We start from the raw sequence: 23,677 nt of genomic DNA, 5'->3' as shown, positions 1-23,677 counted from the left end.
ATATATATTTCTAATTTTTTAACCATGATGAATATTTTTATTTTTTAAGAACCAATATATTTATTTTTAATGCATCAAAACTAAAATTATCAATATTTTTTAATTTATTAATTCATTTTCGTTTTCAAACAAGTAATAATGACAACTTTAATTTTTAAAAAAATTAACAAATTAACTCTCCACCTACATTATTTGTTATTTCTCTTCCTCTTTCATACAAATTAAAACCCAACACCCCCACCCCCACCCTAACCAACAAAATTTGTATTCAATTTGCATTGCAGTTACATTTTTTACCACAAAATATGTTTTTCCTTTTATTTCTTTCATTTTTAAATATACAAATTACATTTATTTATTTTTATTCATTTTATATTTGCTATTACATTTTTAATACAATTTATACCTACAAATTACACTACCTATATTTATTTAATATGTCCAACTGCATTTTTTAAATCATTTCAAATTTTATTATTTTTAATTATAACTTCCAATGTTTATATATATACTTCTATTTTCAAATTTGAAAATATTTTAATACTCTACCCAACAAAATTATTCAACCTTACATTTATTCTTTTTATTTTTAATTAAAATTTTGAAAACATTTTTATGTATAAACCTTTTTAGAATTTATTTTATTATTCCGCTCTCACCCACTACGAAGCAAGAAAAACTCTCATATAATCCGTCCACCACAGAGTTCATTATAGGTGAAGTTTTAGACACCAAAATCTAAAAATAAATATCAAAATTATTATTAGTTACTCAACCACACTCATACGCTCTACCTGTATGTTCCAACATCAAAATTAAAACAAACTAAGTTTTTACAAAGTTGTCTCTCCGAAATGGAATTCCAAGAGAATTTTAATGGAAAACCCATTTTTTTTACTAACAATAAGAAATAAAAATACCACCACCAAAATTGACTTCCCCTGGAATCAATTTCTATTTTCAAGTTGGGAACGGAAAAAACATGTAAGAATTCGGTTTCCATGAACCAAATTCTCACATGTGCATAGTAAATGGTTCTATGTTAGCAATTAAAGTAACAAAAGGTACAACTATGATTATTTTTTTTTCGTACTATTCACAGGAAAAACTCTATGTGAGCACTCTACAAAGAAAATAATTCCGTCTTCCCAAAATTTGGCCATCACATGATTTCATGTGAACATTCATACGTTAAAGTTGGAAATTGAAAACCATAATTATACTTTTTGGAGACTTTTTCCACTCCTCTTAATTGTCGAAAAAAAAAATACACCCAGAATTCAGGTATCGAGAAACAAAATTCGAGGAACATTTTTGTTGCAAAATTAATAGCACAGGCCAAAGTATTGAGTTATATAGTATGGGAAATAAAGTTCTGATATGGGAATAAAGATTGCACGATTCCACTGAGGAAGTAATTCTCAAGTTGGTACCAGTGCGGGAAATTGATCTCATGTTTGGGTGCAGCATTGGCAAGAAGTACATTGTACTTTAATTGTTACTGTAAAACTAAAATTACATCAACAAACACATGTCATGTCATGTCATGTCATTTAATGGAGTTTTCAAGTTTCTTGCATCCAAATCATGGAGTTTTGAACTCGAACAAAGACATGATACTATATTCTTAATAAATGTTAGGTGTTAAGAAAAATCTCCATATACTTGTTTTATGATTGAAAAATCAATAAAAATCATCTAAGAAATATAATTTCAGTCCCTTAAACTTAAAAGAAAGGGGGAAAAAAAGGAAGAAACAAATTGGATATTGTAGAGCATGTTTGGCTTAATAAATAAAGTATATGACTAAATATTCACTGGACTCATTACAAGAAAGTCATGAAATAGAAACTAAGTTTAGAGACAAAAAATAATTAGTTGTTATAATGATTAAATTATGGACCATAATACTCCGATTATATTACATAATACTTCGATTTATATACATGATATTCAGATCTTATGAAAAGATACTACAATATGCCACATTAAAGCATGAGAAACCAATGTCAAATATCAAATCCATGAATGCTTATGAATAGATGACCACTCACAAGGAGTATTTCAACTCGAATTTTAGCATTACATTCATTATATACACAAAATTTTATGTTCTTACTGACTTGAGCGTCAAAGTATTTTCTGCAGTTAGAGCCCTCTCATTCCCTAGAGGTTGAATTACTAGAGCTTGAAGTGAGACCACTGGGAGCTCATACGAATTTCGATTTACCTCGTCTCAGTGAGAACAAACATAATTCACACTTAGTAACTTTAATCATAATTGATTGAAATGTAATATTAAATAAATTGTTTTAATTAAGATTCATATAATTGGATTTATTTGGACCTTAATTATTATTTATATTAATTCTATTTTTAACCAAAATTATTTCTTTTAAATCAAAATAGAAAACAAAATCTGAGAATTAGATTGAAATTAAAATACAAGAAAACAAAATCCAAAAATTCTAAAAAGATGGAAACAACCAGAATATTTTTCTAACATACTTAAAATAGAAAAGCCTATAAAAAAGACTTGTATTTGTGTTTTGTAATACCACATTTAATATAATATCAAAATATTATAATTTTTTATAATATTATAATTTAAAATTGAAACTTTTGTATCACGTACTAGTAAAAATACAGAGTATCAGTCCTCATAAAATACCTCTTATAAACCTTTAATATCAACAATTATTGAACAACACATCTAAGCAACATGAAACATCATTAATTTTAGTTAAAGGAGAGGGAGAGAGAGGGAGAGAGAGAGAGAGAGGGCAGAGTTGTAGAGAAGAAGTGAAAGTAAGAAATATAAATTGTGAGTTTCCTAGGCATGCATGAGAAGAATCATAAGTACCTACTCACTAGTACTGAAAACAATCCTCTCTAACTCTCACTCAGAATCACTGTCCTTGCCCTTTTGTTTGAGAAATTGAACAAGTTTTTCCAAACAAACATCAGGATCCTCATATCTCATTAGTTGCTCCCCTACCACTGCAGGGGTGACTTGTATTTTCTCCAACAGATCATCAATTTGTTGAAAGAGTGGATGATCTCCTTTAACGTCTAAGTAATTGGAAGCTAGAATTCGAAAGGCCTTGCCTTTGAGGAAGGACAAGTGAATGTGCATGTCCATACGACCAGGGCGCAGCAGTGCTGGGTCAATTTTCTCTTTGTGGTTAGTAGTGAAGATTATAATCCGCTCCTCTCCACCACTTGACCACAAACCGTCCATGTAGTTAAGCAGACCCGATAGTGTAAACCTCTTTGACCTCATCTGTGGATTCATTTTAAGAAAAAACACTCATTTTACTTGTAAAAAGATTAATTGATGACTACTGCAAATAAGTAAGAGTACAGAACATGAAAACAAACCTTGGGATCCTCACTGTCTGAGTCCGAATCTCGATCATCTGAAGCACCATTTGGCTTTGATCTTGCATGCACCTCTTTGTTGCAGTCTATGTCTTCAATCACAACGATGCAACGGTTAGACGCTTCCTTCATGGATCTCATGAGGTCCGAGTTAGAGTAGATAGAAGAAAGCTCCAAATCATATACATCGAATTTCAAGTAGTTTGCCATAGCTGCAATAAGGCTAGATTTTCCAGTTCCTGGGGGTCCATACAACAAGTAGCCACGCTTCCAAGGCTTTCCCACTTTCTTGTAAAGGTCCTTCCTCCTCAAGAATCTAGCCAAATCATCAATTATATCTTTCTTCAACTCAGGACACAAGGCTAGTGAGTCAAATGTTGCAGGATGTGATAACTCACTTTCGTTCCAATAGTCATCTAACCTGGAATAGAGTTTTACAATCCTTCTCTGATCTTTCATGGTCTCAAATGTTTTAAGCACATGTGGGAGATACCGATCCAATACCCTTTGTCTATGTTTCTCATCGAAGGTTAATAAAAAGTTATACCTCCTGCTGTTGTTATTAGACTCCTCCTTGGACCCCTCATCCAGCTTCCAAGTGAATTTGATGCCTTCAAATTCCTCAACCACATCTTCACTTCCATCCACTGCAAGCTCAAGGTGTTTCCGGTTTTGCAGTCTGCCAACTTTCAGCGATTTGTAGGTGTGACTAATCTGTGTGGGGAGGTAGGCCAGGGCAGCATCGAAAAGTTCATTGCGCTCTCCAACATTTTCATCCCAAAATTGGTTAATTTTGACAGAGACATTGGAGTTTGCTTGGTATTTGGAGAAGAAGGCCTCAAGCTTTGAGGCGATAAAGGATCGAAATTGATGGGGAATGAGATCATTGATTGCAGTTCTGAAGAGCATCATGATTGTGGAGAAGGCAGCATAGACCTCGAACCATGATGAGGCCGATGTAAAAGAAGAAAAAAACTTGTTGGAGTACAATCCCATGGTGTTTTACTGTGATATGAACTAAAATGTTAGGGAAAGAAGATTTGGGCGTAGCCAAGGATGAGTGAATGAACAAATTTCTCTCAAACCCACTATTCATTTATACCCACTCTAGTCCTTGCACCACAAGTAAAGCTTCTTCTGCACTTTTTATTTATTTATTTATTCTCTTCTCTTCTTTTATTTCTTATTACACGTAAGTCGATTAGCTCTTCAAGAGAGTAGAAATAAATTTAATAAGATTGAAAAAGAAAAAACAAATCTATACCTATATATATATATATATATGAAATATAAAGGGAATTTCTATTATAATTATTTTTATTGTACAAAAATTTATTTTTATTTTATTTTTATATTAATATTTTATTTTATTATTTTATTTTAGTTATTTCGTTAAATTTAAAACTAAAAAAAGTTGATATTAAATTTGAAATAAATATGTTTATTTAAAAAGAATGAGTAAACTAAGTTTTGAATTGAAACGTAATTTTATGGATAATTACTTTAATTCCGCAACATATATTTCATTATTGTTATTCTTACTTTTTGGTTTGAATTTTGAAAGAATTATTTCTGTTACATATCTATAACAATTTGTAACTAGTAATCTATTTTAGTGGATACAGTTAATTACTAATTTTACTTTTATTAGTGTAATTTTTTTAAATTAGTAAATTTAAAATTTAGTTTTATTAATATCAATGGTTAAATTACATAATTTTTTTCTTAAAAATTTAGAGAATTTAGATCCAATATAATACTTAGGATATCTGTCAATAATCTGATTAAAAGACAAATTGTATGTAAACTAATATTTAAAATCAAATAATTTATGGCTCCATCAAGCAACTTCTTTCTTTCTCTTTTTCTGTTTTTTCTTCTTCCACTCTTATTATGTCTCTTTTTCTGTTTTTTCTTCTTCCACTCTTATTATGTATTTGTTACTTTTCTATTTATTTTCCGTTATAATTCGATTTTTATTTTTCTTAGCAATCATAATAATTCATTTACTATCTTGATAAGAATATGCAAGTAAGAAAATAATAAATAAAATTTGTAATTTTTTAAAATTGAAAAAATTATAAATGCTATGTTCTTTACGATTTTATTATTATTATAATCTATATCTATATCTATATACCTATTTGTAAAAGAGATTCTCCATTCTAATTGGGTTGTACACAAATTGTTCATATTTTATCTTTATATCAATATTTTATTTATTATTTTATTTTATTTATTTCGTTATTTTATAATCACTTAAATTTAAAACTAAAAAAAAAACTATTATTAAATTTAAAAGAAAATGTTAGAATGAGTCAAATAAAACTTTGAACTGGAAGATTGTTTGATGGACAGTTACTTTGACTCTAGGCATAATACAAAAAAGAAAAAATTGAGAGAAGTGAGAAAAAAGAACAAAAAGAAAAAAGAAACATAAGAAAATGAATGTAAACCACAATTTTTTTTTTCATTTTCGCCAATCTAAAGGAATTTCTTATTGAACCAATGTCATTATTGTTTATTTTGTTTTGATCAATCAATATAGATGGTTTAAATTCTGATTGTTTAATTATTAATGCTCCTCATTTTGAGTTCTTTTACTTTGTTTTTCATCTTCGTACAACAGAGGTAGAGAGAAAAAAAAGATAAACATAATATTTCAAACTGTTACTTGAATACAAAACATTCAGATTTTTGCACATTACAAATGTCATTATTGACATTTTGTAATTATTAACGTGATATGTTGAAACTTATAACTGAAAAGTGAAAATGATATTTGATATTTAAAATATACAAAACACAAATATAATAATAAAAATAAAAAATTAGACACAATAACATATGTGTTTTCACGTTAATGATAAAAGTAAGGGTCCGATCATTCCTTCATAGCAAAATCAAACCCAAGAATAAATAGAAAAAAAAACACTTTTAATATTTAATCAAATAAAATTTATTAAAGTTTATTTAAATATAATAATTTTTTATTAGAGCAAAATTTGAAAACTTGGTTGGGGAAAAAGTTTTCCATTTTTGTTATGTATGAGAGTAGTTTGTTTGGTGCAAGTTTCTCTGCCCTTTATGTCATTTTCATCGCACGGCATGTCCGCATCTTTTCAGGGAAAGTCAGTGTCATTAACATGCTTGGAACAGCATGTCACTGTTCTTTTTTCCCGATAAAAAGTGATGACTATATTAGTCACTTCAGGTAACATTTATTATTAACTTTCTTTTTTCAAAACCAATATTCCTTTTCATAATTTAAAAAGTATAAATTTTGTGACAGATACCTTTCCAAAAGAAATTACCCAAATAAATCTATTGTCAATTTGTTTAGCCCTATAAACCTTTTTATTAATCCTGATAACAACACGCACTTCAATTCTAACCTTCCATTTTATCTTTAAATACAAAAAGTACATCGGAATCGGAATTAGAATTTCGGACTCCAATTCTAATTTACTTTTTATTTTATTTTATTTTATTTTATTTTATTTCTTTTAAGTTATATTAATTGTTAATTTTAATTTAAAACCAAATAGACAAATTTATTTATTAATTAATATATTTGATATAATCCTAAAAAGGATATATAAAGTAATTAATTAATATTTAAATTGCTTTTAACAAGCGTTAAGAGTTTTTAATTAATAATTATTAATATTTTATTTGAATTTTTTGAATTATTAAAGATCTTATAAAAAATAATTATGGGTGATAATAAATAATATTTTTAAAATTAGACAACAAAAATTCAAAAAAAAATAAATTTAGTTTTTTCAAAAAAAAAATCAATGATTTTCTCTTTATACCATAGGAATAGTCAAATTTCATCACTTTAGTGACAATTAATTGTTTTTTACTAGAAAATCGAACATCACCTATATAACATGTTCAAGTCTGATTGTTAGGAAACTAACAATTAATCTTCTATAGAGTACAATTAATCTTCTCAAAAATAGAAATTCTATTTTAGAATCGAAATTAGTTTTACAACCTACCCTAATACTAATACTAAACTATAATCAATAACCCATTAAAATCATATATATATATATATATATATTACACTAAAAAAAATATACACATCATTAACCTATATTTATTATTTTGACCTATCAAATCCTAAGTTAAAAAACATTAAAGTACATTATACACATTATTAAATTATATTTATTATTTTGACCTATCAAATTTTAAATTAAAAAGTTTTAGAGTACATTATACACCTCATTAAATTATATTTATTATTTTGACCTACTAAATCCTAAGTTAAAAAAACATTAAAATACCTTATACACAACTCTAAATCATATTTATTATTTTGACCTATAAAAAATTTAAATTAAAAAACATTAGAGTACATCATACACATCATTAAATTATATTTATTTTTGACCTATAAAATCCTAAGTTAAAAAACATTAGAGTACATTCTACGAACAAGAGAGAACGTGAGAAGAAAAAGGACCCCCTTCCAACTTTGAATCTCTAATATTTTAGTCTTCACGCGTAAATGGGAACCCGTTGAACATACGCGTAAACTTCGCAAACACGCACTCTCAAATATTGCTTTCGTGGGTTGATGTATGAACAATATTTTTCTTCAATACCAACAAAAACAAAATTAAATTTGCCAGTATAACATCATCCCATACATTTATCGACAGTTTTTTTTTTTTTGGTATAGCTGAAAAGAGAGATAGGGATAACAATTATTTTTAAAAAATATATTTAATTACATAGTATTTTAATTAAAAAAATTAAAAAATTAATAATTTCATATGTAAATTAATTAATTATAATTGAAACTTAATTTATAAGTGTTCATAATTTAAATTATAATAATATTACATAATTATATTTTTAAAGTAATATAGTATAAACTCGTAATATTTTAGATTTTAGTTTTATTTATTTATTTTAATTCTAATAAATTAAAAAAATATAATAAGGTAGGTAATAGCAGACTAAAAATATCAATCCTCCCACCAAAAAAATACACATAATTTAGAAACATAAAGTAACACAATTAATTATATTACGGAGATGAAAGAAATGGAAATATTTATTATTATTATAATTGAAACATTTATAATTAATTATGTATGTGTTTTTACTTATCTTCTGCTCTTTATAATAATAATCAATAAATAAATAAGAAAAATGTATTTTTAGGGCTTCAACTTTTCGGTGTTTTTACTTTTGACTAGTTTTAGTATTACTTTTTTCACATACATAATAATTGAAGTACTATAATGATAAACCTAAGTCTTATCTACAAATATTTGTAGTAGTTGGGTAATTTATACATTTGATAATTAAAAATTAATATTAAAGTAAAAAGTTATTATCTTATAATTGGGACATCAAACTGAATAAGATTTTTATAACTTTTTTAAAGACTTGCAAGCATATAAAATTAATTAAAATGATATAAATATATCATAATATGAAATTGACAATAGTTTCCAAACTCTAAATATAATTCTTAATATAATTCCTTCATTCACATTATAGTTAAGTCAAATTCTTACTAAACCAATCATAAATTTTAATGAAGAAATTTTATTTTTTTGGTTATTTTTACATAAGATTTGGCTTATAAGAATGACCAAGACATTAAATATCACAATATGAGTTTTTTTTTTGAATTTTCATTAAAAAAACAAAAATAATATTATAAGAATTTGAAGAAGATGATAAATAATTATTTTTGACATTTCATTCTCATGGTAGATTATTGACCCCATATATATGTTTTAAATGTTATAACTTAAATGTAAATACTTAGTAGGTTCGATAAATTAAACATCACTCATATACTAAATGCTTAGTACTCTATTAGCATGGTTCGATTTGTAGGCCAATAACCTAAGCGACAAATAAAAAGAAATATCACTTATAACAAAAACTCGTATACACGGTGTTTATATAGGACATAAATCTTAAAAATATGTCCATTTAGAGTTTAGGGTTTATCCAAGTTCCTTCATCTAAATAATAGAGAAAATGTATTAAGATAAATTACCTTTCTTATAAATAACAAAAAATTCTCTAATAAAAAAGATAAGTAAAAACACATCAATGAAAAAAACTTTCATATGAGAACACTTACAAATATATTTACAAATAAATATATTATTTAGAACAAAATTTATTCAATATTTGTAAGAAAATAGTAAAGCAAAAATGGGAAAATTAAATCTTCTTTTTACGAATAACAAGTTTCATGTTTAAGTACATATTTGATATCCGGAAGAAGGTTGTACGTAGAATGGATAAAAACAATAAATCATGTACCATAAATATTTGTTCTAGTAAAATCATTTCATCAAAATGAATTCAAACAATGAATGAGAACGACCCTACCTATTTTTTTGGGCCCCACGCCCCATTTTTTTGAGAATTTTCATCAACAAAAGCAAACATATTTGCTTTGGAGACATTTTATCGTGTATGGTAGATTATTAGCCATAGTCTTAAATTTTATTAGATTGAATACTTACAAACATATTTACAAATACATATATCATTCGAAACAAAATTTATTCGAGTTTTACAAGAGAATAGTGAAACAAATAGGTACAATGCGAAAATGATAAAGTATTTAAAGTAAATGATTGAAACAAATAAATTACTGGAAAGTAGATGACAAATAAAGTATTTGAATATAAAAAATTCCAATAAAATGGTTGATAGCATTAAATGAACATAATTGTATTCACATATAGAATCTTTAATTATACTTTTTTATATGTTAAAAAAATATTAAATAAAAAATAATTTTAAAAACAACAAATAATTAATTATTATATTGACTAAATTAAATATTATTACAAGAAAATCATTAAATTACAATTAATTTTATAGATCAAAATAATTAGTTATTATTAGACTAAATTAAAATTTTAGAGACTAAAAAAATTATTGGTATATAAAGTAGTTTCTATTATTAATAAAATTTTATAAAGTAATTTTTAAATTGGTATCTAACAATTAGTTATAAAGGTTTTAATTACTAATATTTTAGATTCTAAATTAGTCTCTAAAAGATTAATTGAGACCAATTTAGAATCTAAAATATTAATAGTTAAAACCTTAGTAGCTAATTTAGATACCAATTTAGAAACTATTTTATAAATTTTATTAATCATAAAAACCACTTTAGATACAAATATTATTTTTTTAGTCTATAAAATAGTATCTAACTTAACTAGTGACAAATTATTTTTGGTCTCTAATTTTGGTTACTATATAATGAATTTCTTGTAGTTTACTATTTTATAAATTAAAGAATTGTTGTATTTAAAGTAGTTTCTATTTTAATAAAACTTATAAACTAGTTTCTAAATTAGTATCTAACATTATCTACCAAAGTTTTAGTTATTAACTATTTAGATTGTAAATTAGTTTTTATAGTGACTAATTTAGAATTTAAAGTACTTAGTAGCTAAAAACTTAACAACTAATGTTAGATACCAATTTAAAATGTAATTTATAAATATTATAAACTATTTTAGATACTAATAATTTTTAATTTATAAAATAGTATCTAACTTAGTCAATATAATAATTTTTTGTCTATAAAATTAGTTGCTATTTAAGGATTTTCTTATAATGATAATTATGAATAAATATGTTATTTAAATAAGATTCATCTAATTGAGTTTAGTTGAGTTTTAACTGTTATTACGATTATTCTTATAGTAGACGATCTAATAGAAATGTCTGCTACACTGATGCACAAGTTTGAAGGAAGAGTATACTGTTGTAAGTGGGATTGATCAATCAAAGTTCAAATTGTCTCTGTAAATAAAAATGAAAAACAAAATCTGAGTAAGAGAATTAGAAAATAAAATCTACAATATTTCAAATAGATTTGAAAGCAAATATTCTAGAAAGATAAGAAGAAACAAAATTTGCTACAAAATGAAAACAAAGTTTGAAAATTTTGGAAAGTTGGAAAATAAGAATATGCAAACAATATTTAAACCATAATCTAATTTCGAGATTCATGGAACAAAGAAACTTATAAAAAGATACAAGCTTTAAAGAGAAGATATCAAGCTCCACACTAGAAACACGTTCATAAAGAGAGCATCATAGTTTTCTTATTTTCTTCTTTGTAATTCTTTTTGTTTTGACTTCGTATGAAAGACTAAACTCTTTTGGGTCGATTCTCTTGTGATTTTACAATGCATTTGAGGTTTCATGCAATTAAACTGTTATTTTTTAATATCTATAATAGGTTGTGCTAAACGATTTGGTCTTTTTGAGTTCTAATTTTTGTTATTGAAATTGCTTTTGAACGTATGTTGATGATTCAATTATGTTCTCTAATTTGAATTCTTGTTGCACTAGTCTGAACAATCTCTTTTTTGCTCAATTCAAGAGGTAAAAAATGAAAAATCTTATAAGTAAGTGCATGAAGACGAGTAAGATACTGGATGAATTAGTAAACACATGTTTCATTAATTAGATTCTATTGAACTGACTTATGCATATTTGATCAATTCGATCATGTTTGGAGATTGAATGAATGATATATATATATATATATATATGTCAACCGATGAAGAATTCATTGTTAAAGAAATTGAGACTCAACCTGCTTTTCATCATCTTACTCTTATCCTTTAAAATAGAACCCTAAACTATTCTTATTAACTAACAACTGTTGCAAATAATATTTGAAATCTATCTTAATGAATCTACAATTTAATTTGTTGGGAGATGAATCAAAATTAATTGATCATTACAAGAAAATCATAAAATAGTAACTAAATTTAGAGACAAAAAATAATTAGTATCTATATTAACTAAATTAGATACTAATTTAGAGACTAAAAAATTATTCATATTTAAAATAGTTTTTATTATTAATGAAAATTTATAAAATTGTTTCTAAATTGGTATCTAAATTAGCTACCTAAGTTTTATCTACTAATATTTTAGATTCTAAATTAGTCTCTAAAAGAGTAATAGAGACAAATTTAGAATATAAAGTAGTAAGTAACTAAAAACTTGGTAGCTAATGGTTATATACTAATTTAGAAACCATTTTATAAATTTTTATTAATAATATAAACTACTTTAAATACCAAAAGTTTTTTTAGTTTATAAAATAGTCTCTAATTTAGTCAAATAATAACTAACTATTTTGATCTCTAAAATTAGTTACTATTTAATAATTTTCTTGTAGTGGATTTGACTAGATTTAATTTTTGTTTTTTTTTTCAGTAAACAATCTACTATCTGAACATTTTTATTTGGTTAAATTGACATGGATCACTTGTTCATCAATGTACATCTCTTTGTCTTTGAGGATTTATACGAGGTGTACAATTTATAACCTCTACTACATAATACAAGCCTATGTATAGAGTGTTTAAAGTTACTGATTCACATAAAGGAGAAAAGTTAAAAAGAGATAAAATATTCAAACATAAATAATTCTAATAAAATGGTTGGAAACATTATAATAACTCGTTTGTTGAAGAATATCTTCCTAACTTTGAATTTATATGGGTGTATACAAATTTTAACTTTGAATGCCTAATATTTATAGAGGACGAATTCTTAGTAATCATAACTTTCTAATAATTTTTTTATAATATTAATATTTGATTTCTATAATTGATGATATTTTAATTTTCTATATCGGTCGTTACCAGATGAGTTAATCTCGATTCTAGTGATTGATCGCCTGAGTAAAAAAACATAAGAAATACAATAAGTAGCAACAATTACAAGTAGCGTTGAATGAGTCAATGTACATCTCGAGATATGTGGAAATAATTGATTAATTGAAAGATACACGTTCCTAGTATCAAGGAACTACTATACATCAGTTAATAACTGATATTCGACCATCAGGGTCAAGGCCCATAAGTCAATACTATGAATAGAGCCCTCTGTGAAGGAGTAAAGTACGTTTTTACCATTTTATTAGAATACACTCTTAAATCAAAGCACTTACTTGAGCGTCGAAGTACCTTTTGTAGGTATGCCCCGACCAACCGAGCATCAACATTTGAAGAAGGAGACTTGAAGTAATAAGGAGATCACCGACACGTCAAGAATTGTGCGACCAGTCACAGGTACTATCTACCCCCTTCATCCTATATAGGTACAATTGGCGCCCACCGTGGGGCCGAGGTAGTATTCAATTTTCAGTAACAAGCTACAACCTGCAACGATGGTGTCAACAAGGAATAATACTAACAACGGCTGCATGGCAGATGAACAGATAGTTATGATCCAGGCCCTCCAGGCACAAATGGAGGAATTACAACAAAAAGGCATTGCGAATCAGTTACATAATGAAGAGGATCGACGTCAGCATGAGGATGAGATTTCCCTTTTGAAGGAGCAAAATAAAAACCTACAACAACGTCTTGATGGGCGTGAACGGGAAGAGCAATCTCGAGCACCACCACAAACCCATCAAACCAATCTCATTCATAAAACTCACCAAAGTTCTAGAAATACTCCTCCTTGGAATGACGAGGAGGACCCAAGAGGACATTCATTCACAAACAAGATAATCGACACACCAATCCCTCCCAAGTGGAAATGATTAACCATCAAACCCTATGATGGTTCTACTGATCCGGACGAACACCTAAATGTCTTTAAGACACAAATGACTCTTTACACAACCAACAAAGCAGTATGGTGTAAGGTCTTCCCCACCTCCCTCAAGAAGGACCACTCGGTTGGTTCACCAGACTCGCTCTTAACTCCGTGGGAAAATTTAAAGTTATGACAACAAAGTTCATCACACAATATGCAATGAGCCGACCACATCACACCTCATCCATGTCTTTCCTTAACGTGAAGCAAGAAAAAGGAGAATCCTTGCAAGCATTTATGGATAGATTCGGCAATGTTTGCAGGGGTATCAGAAACTTGATGCTAGAGATAGCCATTCATCATCTTGTCTCGGCAATCTGACCGGACCAATTCATCGAAAGCTTAATCAAGAGACCATGCAATCAAATTTATGCAGATAGAAGAACACATTGACTATCATAGGAGTCATCAATTTGAAGGTGCCGATAAAGGGAAAGAAAAAGACAAAGACAAAGGCAGTCGACCTGTATCAGGTCGGACTGACCGTTTCAGAGAAAATCGAGGACCCAATTTATGAGTTACACGCTGCTAACAGTTCCAAGGGGAAGAGTTTTGGATGAGGCATTGCAAGTCGAGTTAATCCCAGCCTCGAAGCAATCGGAAACTCCACGAAATGCAGATACTTCTAAACACTACCAGTATCACCACAATTATGGCCATATGACCGAAGGTTGTCAAGCATTGAAATAAAAAATAGAAGAACGTATTCAAGTTGGCCACTTCCACAAATTCATTAAGACCGACACCGACACATACCGATCTCCACAAAGGGATCGATATCCACCTAGAGGAAAAAAATAATACTACGATCGAACAGGACGAGTGGACTCATGTCGACATGATGACAACCAGCGTCCGATGAGGCAAAGACAAAGTGAAAGCCCAGTAAGAAGGACTCGACCACGAAGTGAAAGTCATGAGAGGAACAACCAGACCAGGCGTAGGGTCCAAGAAGTTATCAATACTATTGCTGGACCGGTGTCACTCGACATTCCCGAACAAGAAGTCAATAAAATAGCTAGAGGTTTTGCGGGAGGTGGATGTTCTAATTCGGCTATAAAGAAACATCTTCGGGCAATCCGATCGGTCCATTCCACGTCCATCTGAAGTCGACCGAGGATTTCCCCGATTACTTGTACTGATGATGACTTCACCACAATAGACCTAACACAAGACGATCCCATGGTGATTACTGCGGAAATAGACAAGTTTGCAATTACCAAGGTCCTGGTGGATCAAGGTAGTTCGGTGGATATCCTTTATTGGAAGACCTTCGGGAAAATGAGGATTCCAGAAACAGAAATTCAGCCTTATAATGAACTGATTGTTGGATTCTCAGGCGAACGAGTGGATACTAGAGGATTTATCAACCTATACACTATCTTCGGTGAAGAGGGTCATCTCAGTAAAACTATAAAAATCAGTATTTGTTGGTTAATGCAAATACATTTTATAATATACTGCTCAAACGGTCGTCCATTAATTGTTTAAAGGCAATAGTATCCACCCCTCACCTAGCTATGAAATTTTCGTCACTGCCCGGTGATATCGTCACGGTTCATGTGGATTAAAAAATTGGTCGCGAATGTTATGTTGCAAGTTTAAAGATCAAACCTACCAGACGGCTATATAGAGCATCACCACGTGACCGGTCTCACGGAAGGAGGGGATGCTCGACCGAAGGATGCTCCCGTGATAGAAGAACGAGAGAACATATGGTTGCACTCGTTGACTTAGACCCTCGACTTGACGAAGCCCGTATAAATCCAGGTGAGGACCTTCGTCACTTGCCCCTTCAAGATGATGAACATAAGACACACATTGGAATGTCTTTGACACCAGACGGTAACAAGTTGGTAAGTTAAAATTTGATTGATAATACCGATCTATTTGCTTGGACGACTACTGATATGCCCGGGGTGAGCCCGATTATCATTACACATCGCCTCTCCATTTACATAGAGGTCAGACCGGTATCCCAGAAAAAACAAAAGATGACGTGATGCCGCATGAGAAGAAACTGAGAAGTTAATGAAGGTTGGCTTCATCAGAAAAGCACATTATACAACATGGTTGACCAATGTGTTCATGGTCAAGAAATCAAATGGTAAGTGGAGGATGCCCTAAAGACTCTTATCCCCTATCGAGCATTAATCGACTCGAAAACGGTGCAACACATCACACTATCCTAAGTTTTTTAGATGCATACTCATGATACAATCAAATCCATATGCATCCAAGAGACAAAGAAAAAATAGCTTTTATGACTGACTCTAATAATTTTTATTATGAGGTCATGTCATTCAACCTAAAAAAATGTTGGGGCCACCTACCAACGAATGATGGACTACATCTTCAAGGACATGCTTGGCCAAAGTGTTGAAGTTTATGTGGACGACATTGTCGTCAAATTTGACTCATGAGAACAACATATCAAATATCTACAAGAAGTCTTCCAAGCCCTTTGCGACCATGGCATGAGACTTAATCCCGACAAGTGTGCATTCAGGGTAGAAGGAGGGAATTTCTTATGTTTTATGCTCACTCATCGTGGCATAGAAGCAAACCCTGAAAAATGTAAGGCGCTCACCAAGATGAGGAGCCCTGAAAATGTCAAAGAAATTCAAAGGTTGATCGGGCGGCTTACAACATTTTATATATTTGTGCCAAAACATGCATAAAAGACTAAACCCATTATACAACTGTTACAAAAAGCATCTAAGCTCCGATGGACGAACGAATGTGAAGGAATATTACTCTAATTAAAAGCTGTTTTGGCATCTCCTTTGATCATTCAAAAGTCGATTGCTAAGGAACCTATAATTGTTTATCTCGTTGTGTCAAAAGATGTAATAAGCGCGATATTGCTTCAAGAAGTGGAGACAGAAGAACGACCAGTCTATTTCATCAGCCAAGTACTTCACGGTGTCGAGGTATGGTACCAAATGATTGAGAAGGTCGCCTTGGCCTTAATAATAACTACACGACGAATGCATATGTATTTTCAGAATCATCGCATTATAGTAAGAACCAGCTACCCCATAATGAAGATACTGGCAAAGTCAAACTTGGCTGGACGAATGATAGGATGGGCGGTGGAGTTATAAGAATTCCAAATTCAATATCAACCCAGGGGGCAATTAAATCACAAGCCTTAGTTGATTTTACAGCTGAGCTCAATCCTCGGACGACTGAGGAGGAAGACTCAATGGACTATGCATGTTGATGGTTCCTCTAACAGCAGATCATGCACTGCAGGGGTGGTACTTGAAGGACCATGTGATGTTCTCATTGAGCAGTCTTTGAAGTTTGAGTTTAAGACGTCGAATAATCAGGCCGAGTATGAAGCTATCATAGTTGACCTTAACCTCGCTTTTGATTTGGAAGTGAAAAAACTCATATGTAAAAGTGACTCTCAATTAATGGTCGGCCAACTTAAAAAGAAATTTGAAGTCAAAAAGACGTTATTTCAACAGTATTATTACTTTGTGCAGGGTCTGATTGCAAAATTTACTGAGGTAACAATCCAACATATCCGCCGGAAACACAATACCCGAGCTGATATGCTTTCCCGCCTAGCAACTGTTAAGAGAAGGTACTTCATCGGTCGGTCATTTATATGACCTTGAGCATTCCCATTGTTAGCTCAGAAGAGTGTATGATGGCTGATGTACAGCCGAACTGGATGACACCCATCAAACATTTTTTAATAGATGGGAACTGCGGGGTGCATTCGGGAAAAGTAATGAGGCAGTAAGCCACCCAGTTTCTACTGATAGATCAAGATCTTTATCGGCGTGGTTACACTCGTCCACTCTTAAAATGTATCACCCTTGAGAAAGCCACTTATGTCATGCGAGAGATACACAAGGGAGTATGTGGTACTCATTTGGGAGCTCGGAAAATGGCAACTAAAGTACTACGACCAGGATATTATTGGTCAACCGTACAAGGTGATTGTACAAAATTTGTTCATAAATGTGTTAAGTGTCAGGAGTATGGTAGTTTATCTCACTAAAAGCTTGAGAATCTTCACTACATTCTCTCCCTACTGCCATTTGTGAAGTGGGGGATGGATATCATTAAACCCTTTGCTCTAGGTAAAGGAAAGTGTAAATTTTTGTTGATATGCATAGATTATTTTACTAAATGGATAGAGGTCGAACCCCCCGTGACCATCAGTGCACGGAATGTCCAAAATTTTATTTGGAAAAACATTGTGTGCCGATTCGGAATACCGCATGTCATCATCACTCACAACCGTCGACAATTCACTGACCGAGGATTGTCTAAGTTTTACAAAAAGCTTGATATCAAACACATCACAAACTCAGTAGAGCACCCGCAGGCCAATGACCAAGTCGAGGCCATCAACAAAGTTATTCTGAATCTATTGAAAAAGAGACTCGATCCAGCCAAAGGTAAGTGGACCGAGGAGCTTCTTGAAGTCTTATGAGCTTATTGATGTATGCCACAATCCACTATGCAAGAAACCCCATATAGTTTGACCTATGGGACAAAAACTATGATTCCCGTTGAAGTATGAGAGCCCTCTCTACGACGACAAACACTAGATTTGGATTTACATAAAGAAATTTTGTTGGTCGGCCTTGACCTTATCAACGAACTTAGAGACAAAAGTAGAATAAGATAAGAAACATGCAAAGTACGGGCGACAAGAAGGTATAATTCGAAGGTGAATCCGAGAAACTTCCAAAATGGAGACTTGGTCTAGCGAATGCGTAGTGACACCCAAAAAGACGATGGTAAGTTATCAAGAAATTGGGAAGGACCATTACGTATTGCAGACACAGCGGCTGGCGGTACATATTATGTAGAATTTTTATTTGGAAGAAATGTATCGAGAACATGAAATGCCATGCTTATCAAATTTTATTATAGTTGATGAAAATTCAATAAAATAGTGTACTCTTCTCTCGCTCGGTTGTTTTATCCCTAAGGAGATTTTTTGACTGAGAAGATTTTAACGAAACACTTTAAAACTATCTTTTGTTATCACATGATTATCACACTGACCAATCAGAAATAACAAGAGTTTTAACTCCAACCGAGTTCATTGACCAGTGTCGATCGGATTCAGTAATTATTGTTAACAACAATCCAAGCCACATAAAGTATCGCCTAGAGCGATCAGGAGAAGATAAAATATCGCTTAGAACGATCGGAATAAAATAATCTTATCTAACATTCATTAGTTTATCAAGGATAAACCCTAGACCAGAATAACTTATTCTTACTCCGCGTGATAGGAACAAAGTGAAAGTCTTTATTTCATATTTGTTCAAGTTATACTTTTTAATTAGAAAGTAGGCGTTCAAGTCTTATCACACTCCACCGCTTAGTCAGTCAGATGTTATTCGTAACGATCAAGCAATGTTACGTGAATTATTAAAGTACTGCTATATTGTTCAATATCAATAGGCTCGGTCATCCATTACTGTACTTTATTAAAAACACTTTTATGCAAGTACTCGGTCATCCTAAAACATAATCAAAACTCAAAGATATCATCGACATTCTCAAAATATATCATGTTCAAAGTAAGAGTAACATTTAAAGTTAAAAGTTTCTTTATCGATCGTTAAAAAAATTTAAACATTGTTTTAAGCCGACATCCCGAGTCCAGGATATCCATTCAAAGCGGTTCAAATAATTCCTCGAAAGATGGCTCCGATTCGTTGCGGGGTGTGGCAGTCTCTCCATCGCCGTCATCCTCCTTCATCACCTCATCGACACCTCCGCTGATCGGCACTAGCTTTCCTTCAACAACATCTTTCTCGATGTCATACCTAGTATCCTCGGCATGTATGCCATGGAAGAAGGCCACTTGACGAAGACCTTAGTGGAAGTAATCTTCACTTATGTGCATCATAAAGGAGTGACACTTCTCCACCTCTGCGGATAGTGTTTCTCCCTTTCTTCAGCTTCAGCCTTTTCCTTGGCAAGCTCGGCCTTTATCGTCTCTACCTCGACTTTCAAGGCCTGTTGGGCCTTCTCAACTGCAACATTATCTTGGCACATTTTTTCTTTGAAAGCTTCCATCGCCTCCAATGTTGCTTTCAAAGAGCTAGTAGACTCGGCCAACTCTATTTTTAACTTGGGTAAACCACAGTCGTGGTTCTTTCTAGCTCCTCTCTAAGAGTCTCGCCAACCACTAGTTCCCAACTCTGCAGCTCAATCAATTCCAAAATAAAGTTATTGCTAGGGACGACCACTAGAATGCTTTCGTCCTCCGATGATTTTGCAATTTGTACCCCCAACACCAATTGCATGAGGGAATTCAACATAGAAGGTTGTGAAGAGGATAACCCTGCAACTGCATTTTGTTAAACCGTCTTAGCCAGACGACCCATTTTTCGATTCACCGGAGGGACGATGGTGGTTGGGGGCACTACATCAACCAGAACGATCGGGTTTCCTTTCCCGATCGTCTCGAAGCTGCTTATTTTTCTATTTGCCGTTTGGCGTCATAATTGGGCCATGTAGTTCCCAAGAGTCGAGTCCACTCGAGTCATGATAGCTTCAAAACACAAACAAATTAAACACCATCAACTTAATGAATACAATTAGGTATATAATAAGTCCACATACCAGTATATTTCGTCCACCTCTTAACGACTTGTACAACGCTACCAACTCTCGAGTAGGTAATTTATTTAGGAGCTGGTAAAAAACAACAAGGACTTCTTTATCCCGAGGGGTCATCGATGACCTCAGCTAGGTACTGAATATTGAAGGATTAGGGGTCCAATGAAAAGGAAACTTGTTCTGCCCTTCAGAATCGTAAAAATAATCTCGACCATCCGACTCCACAAAAATCTTGAAATATATTTCTTTAAAAAATTTATATGAGGTGGTGTATGTTGCGAACCGAACACTCCCCAGTCGACTCGAAAAAGATAGCCAACTCACTAGAGTACTCGGACAAGAATTATAATAGAATAGAAATGATTGAGGCCTAAGTAGTATTTTGAAAATGTCACAAATAATTCTGAAGGCCTGAAGAGCCGTCCACGAATTGGGATGTAGATGGGTTGGCACCACATTAAGGATACGAAGGACCTCCATGGTGAATTGTCGAAGGGAAGAGTAATATGTAAATCAGAAAAAAAAGGTATTATAAACAAAAAAGAAGTCGTGGGGTGAATTTTCCTGACTGTGACAAACTCGTTCGATATAACCACAAATGTAGGCCATCAACGTGTCTGAGGGCGAATCCGGTTTTAAGAAAGCTCCTTTGGAAAAAATATTTAACTAAATAATTGGAATCCTAAAAGCAAGTAGGGATATCCAAGACCCATGGATCAACCCACTCGTAACTCGGACCGTCTGATTTAGAGCTGTCCAAGCCACTCACATCTCTCGCACTACCAGATGCAGTGCAGGTAACATCAAATGACTCAATATGTACAACACTATTAGAGGAGTCAGAGGTAGAAGACATGACTAACCTGAATAATGTACGAAGAAGTGAAAGCAAGTTGAAAGACTCAACACTCGGAGCACACAACACAAACCTTATAGCAGCGAAAAAAGCCTAAACCCTACTACGTTCAAATGATGCCCTACTTATAGGTAATTGAACAGGAGAGAGGTTATTGTGTCATTTGTTCGAAGCCATTAGATCCATATCCATCCAATGGTTAGCATCATTCGGCATATGAAACGACATGAAATATCAACCGTTAGATATATCTGATTGAACAGTGTTCATCAAAACAACGACTTTTTTGCTAAATAGCAAATGTCACATCTCTGCCAAATATTTAATCCGTTCAGCCATCACATCTTATCTCGGGAACTCCAACAGTCATCTTTGACTCTTCAGAAGTTAACTTCTTCGAGCCTAGGGGGCAAGTGTACCGTCGGTACTGGACGAGTCAGTCTCGGTCCCAGTGACCGACTACCCAAGTTTAAAAATATAAGAAATACAATAAGTAGCAAAAATTACAAATAGCGTTGAATGAGTCAATGTACATCCCAAAATATGTGATAAGTGTCTAATTTCAGTAATATTTCATATTAAAATATAGGCACTTATGAGGATTTATTGCTAATTTACATATAAAATAATCCCTAATTTATGCATTTATACTTTTTTACATTTTTTATGATCTTTATTTGAATAATAGTATTTTATTCCCAAATTTGGTGTTAATTGCAGATTTCTAAGGAAGATTGGAGATTTGGATTAAAGATGAATGATTTGAGCCAAAAAGATAAAGATAGAAGGTCCCGGAATGAAAGAAAAAAAGAAAGAAAGATTGGGCCTTTTTATGTTTTATCATTTAGCCCATTAGCGCGACACAATAAACAACCTAACCCTAGAAAACTAGGATAAATAGAGGGCTAGAGGCTCAACCTTAGGGTGCCAGATTGAGAGGAAAACACCATAGAGTGAATTGTAACCCAATTGGGAGAATGGAAGGTGATAGAAGTATGCGTGGCTAATTCTACCCTTTGGGATTGGGAGTAATCTGCTCAAACTCTTATGTATTGAGGTGATATTTTATATATTAATATTCAGTTCTTGATTGATTATTGGTATTGTTGTTTTACTTTTAATTCTCCGTGACAAATTGAGAATCTTAAATCTGACCGGGAGGTATTTTTAGGATTCGGACCTAAACAACAATACTTAACATATTTGAGTGCTAGTAATAGACTTGAAATGTTAATTGCTATTAAACGTCTGAGCTTCGTTCTAAGTTGTTCTTATAAGTATGCGAGGGATCGATAGTTAGGGAACATTCTTAAGGATTTTATATGCGAGGAATCGATATAAATGATTTTTATACGGGCATCAATTTCAATTAAAGAACTTAATATTAACATGCTAATCAAAATACATGAGTGTGAGAGAGATGAAACTTAATCCCAATTTTTCCAATGGAAGCAACTAATTCTTTGTTTGTTTTCTTATTGATCAGTGCCAACATAATCACTTCAAACTCTTTTTTATTGTTCTGTTGTTAAATTTAGCGAATATTGTACTCGATAATTCACTGTTCTTTGTGGGATCGATATCTGTCCTTAGGGACAATTATTACTTCTGACAAACGCGGTGCACTTGCCGTAAAAAGTCATCAATATGCGAGAATAATTTATTAATTGAAAGATACACGTTCCTAGTATCAAGGAACTACTATGCATCAGTTCATAAACTGATATTCGACCCCTGAGGGTCAAGGCCCATATGCCAATACTATAAATAGAGCCCTCTGTGAAAGAGTAAGGTATACTTTTACCATTTTATTAGAATACACTCTTAAGCCAAAACATTTACTTGAGCGTCATAGTACCTTTTGCAGATAACCCTCGACCGGCCGAACATCAACATTTGAAGAATGATACTTGAAGTAATCAGAAAATCACTGAAAATCACTGACACATCAACAATTGTACGTCTAGTCACAGGGGTACTATATGAGCCCTTCAACCTATGCCGGTAGATTTTCGTTCTTTAAAAATTTGATATTTTACGATTTTAACATTGAGCAACATATTTTGATTATGAAATAATGTCGATGGTAACACTTGTTCTTTTAATTTAACCCTATGTGTACAGTTTTGAAAATATTTTTGCAATAAAACATGGAAGATCAAACCATGCATATGAAGCTTAAAGGAA

At 31.6% G+C, this 23,677-nt stretch overlaps 1 protein-coding gene across 1 annotated transcript; it reads right to left on the bottom strand.

The window, feature by feature from the left end:
- Nucleotides 1-2,789: 2,789 nt before the first annotated feature.
- Nucleotides 2,790-4,503, bottom strand: LOC137811495 (AAA-ATPase At2g18193-like). The gene is made up of 2 exons (XM_068613276.1): nucleotides 3,382-4,503; nucleotides 2,790-3,283 (listed from the first exon to the last, which is right to left on the bottom strand). Exons 1-2 carry the CDS (start codon nucleotides 4,375-4,377, stop codon nucleotides 2,900-2,902), a joined length of 1,380 nt encoding a protein of 459 aa, XP_068469377.1. The 5' UTR covers nucleotides 4,378-4,503; the 3' UTR covers nucleotides 2,790-2,899.
- Between the last annotated feature and the right edge of the window lie 19,174 nt (nucleotides 4,504-23,677).

The sequence above is a fragment of the Phaseolus vulgaris genome, chromosome 2 (assembly GCF_000499845.2).
Source record: "Phaseolus vulgaris cultivar G19833 chromosome 2, P. vulgaris v2.0, whole genome shotgun sequence".
NCBI classification, from domain to species: Eukaryota; Viridiplantae; Streptophyta; class Magnoliopsida; order Fabales; family Fabaceae; genus Phaseolus; species Phaseolus vulgaris.
The sequence above is the reverse complement of the archived record's forward strand: the minus strand, read 5'-3'. Positions and strand labels throughout refer to the sequence as shown.

Bases quoted from the DNA above. Each gene is read 5' to 3' on its own strand.
- LOC137811495 (XM_068613276.1), bottom strand. From the start codon at position 4,377: ATGGGATTGTACTCCAACAAGTTTTTTTCTTCTTTTACATCGGCCTCA. The intron at 3,284-3,381 runs GTTTGTTTTCAT...ATGAATCCACAG, and splicing joins CAGACAGTGAGGATCCCAAG to ATGAGGTCAAAGAGGTTTAC.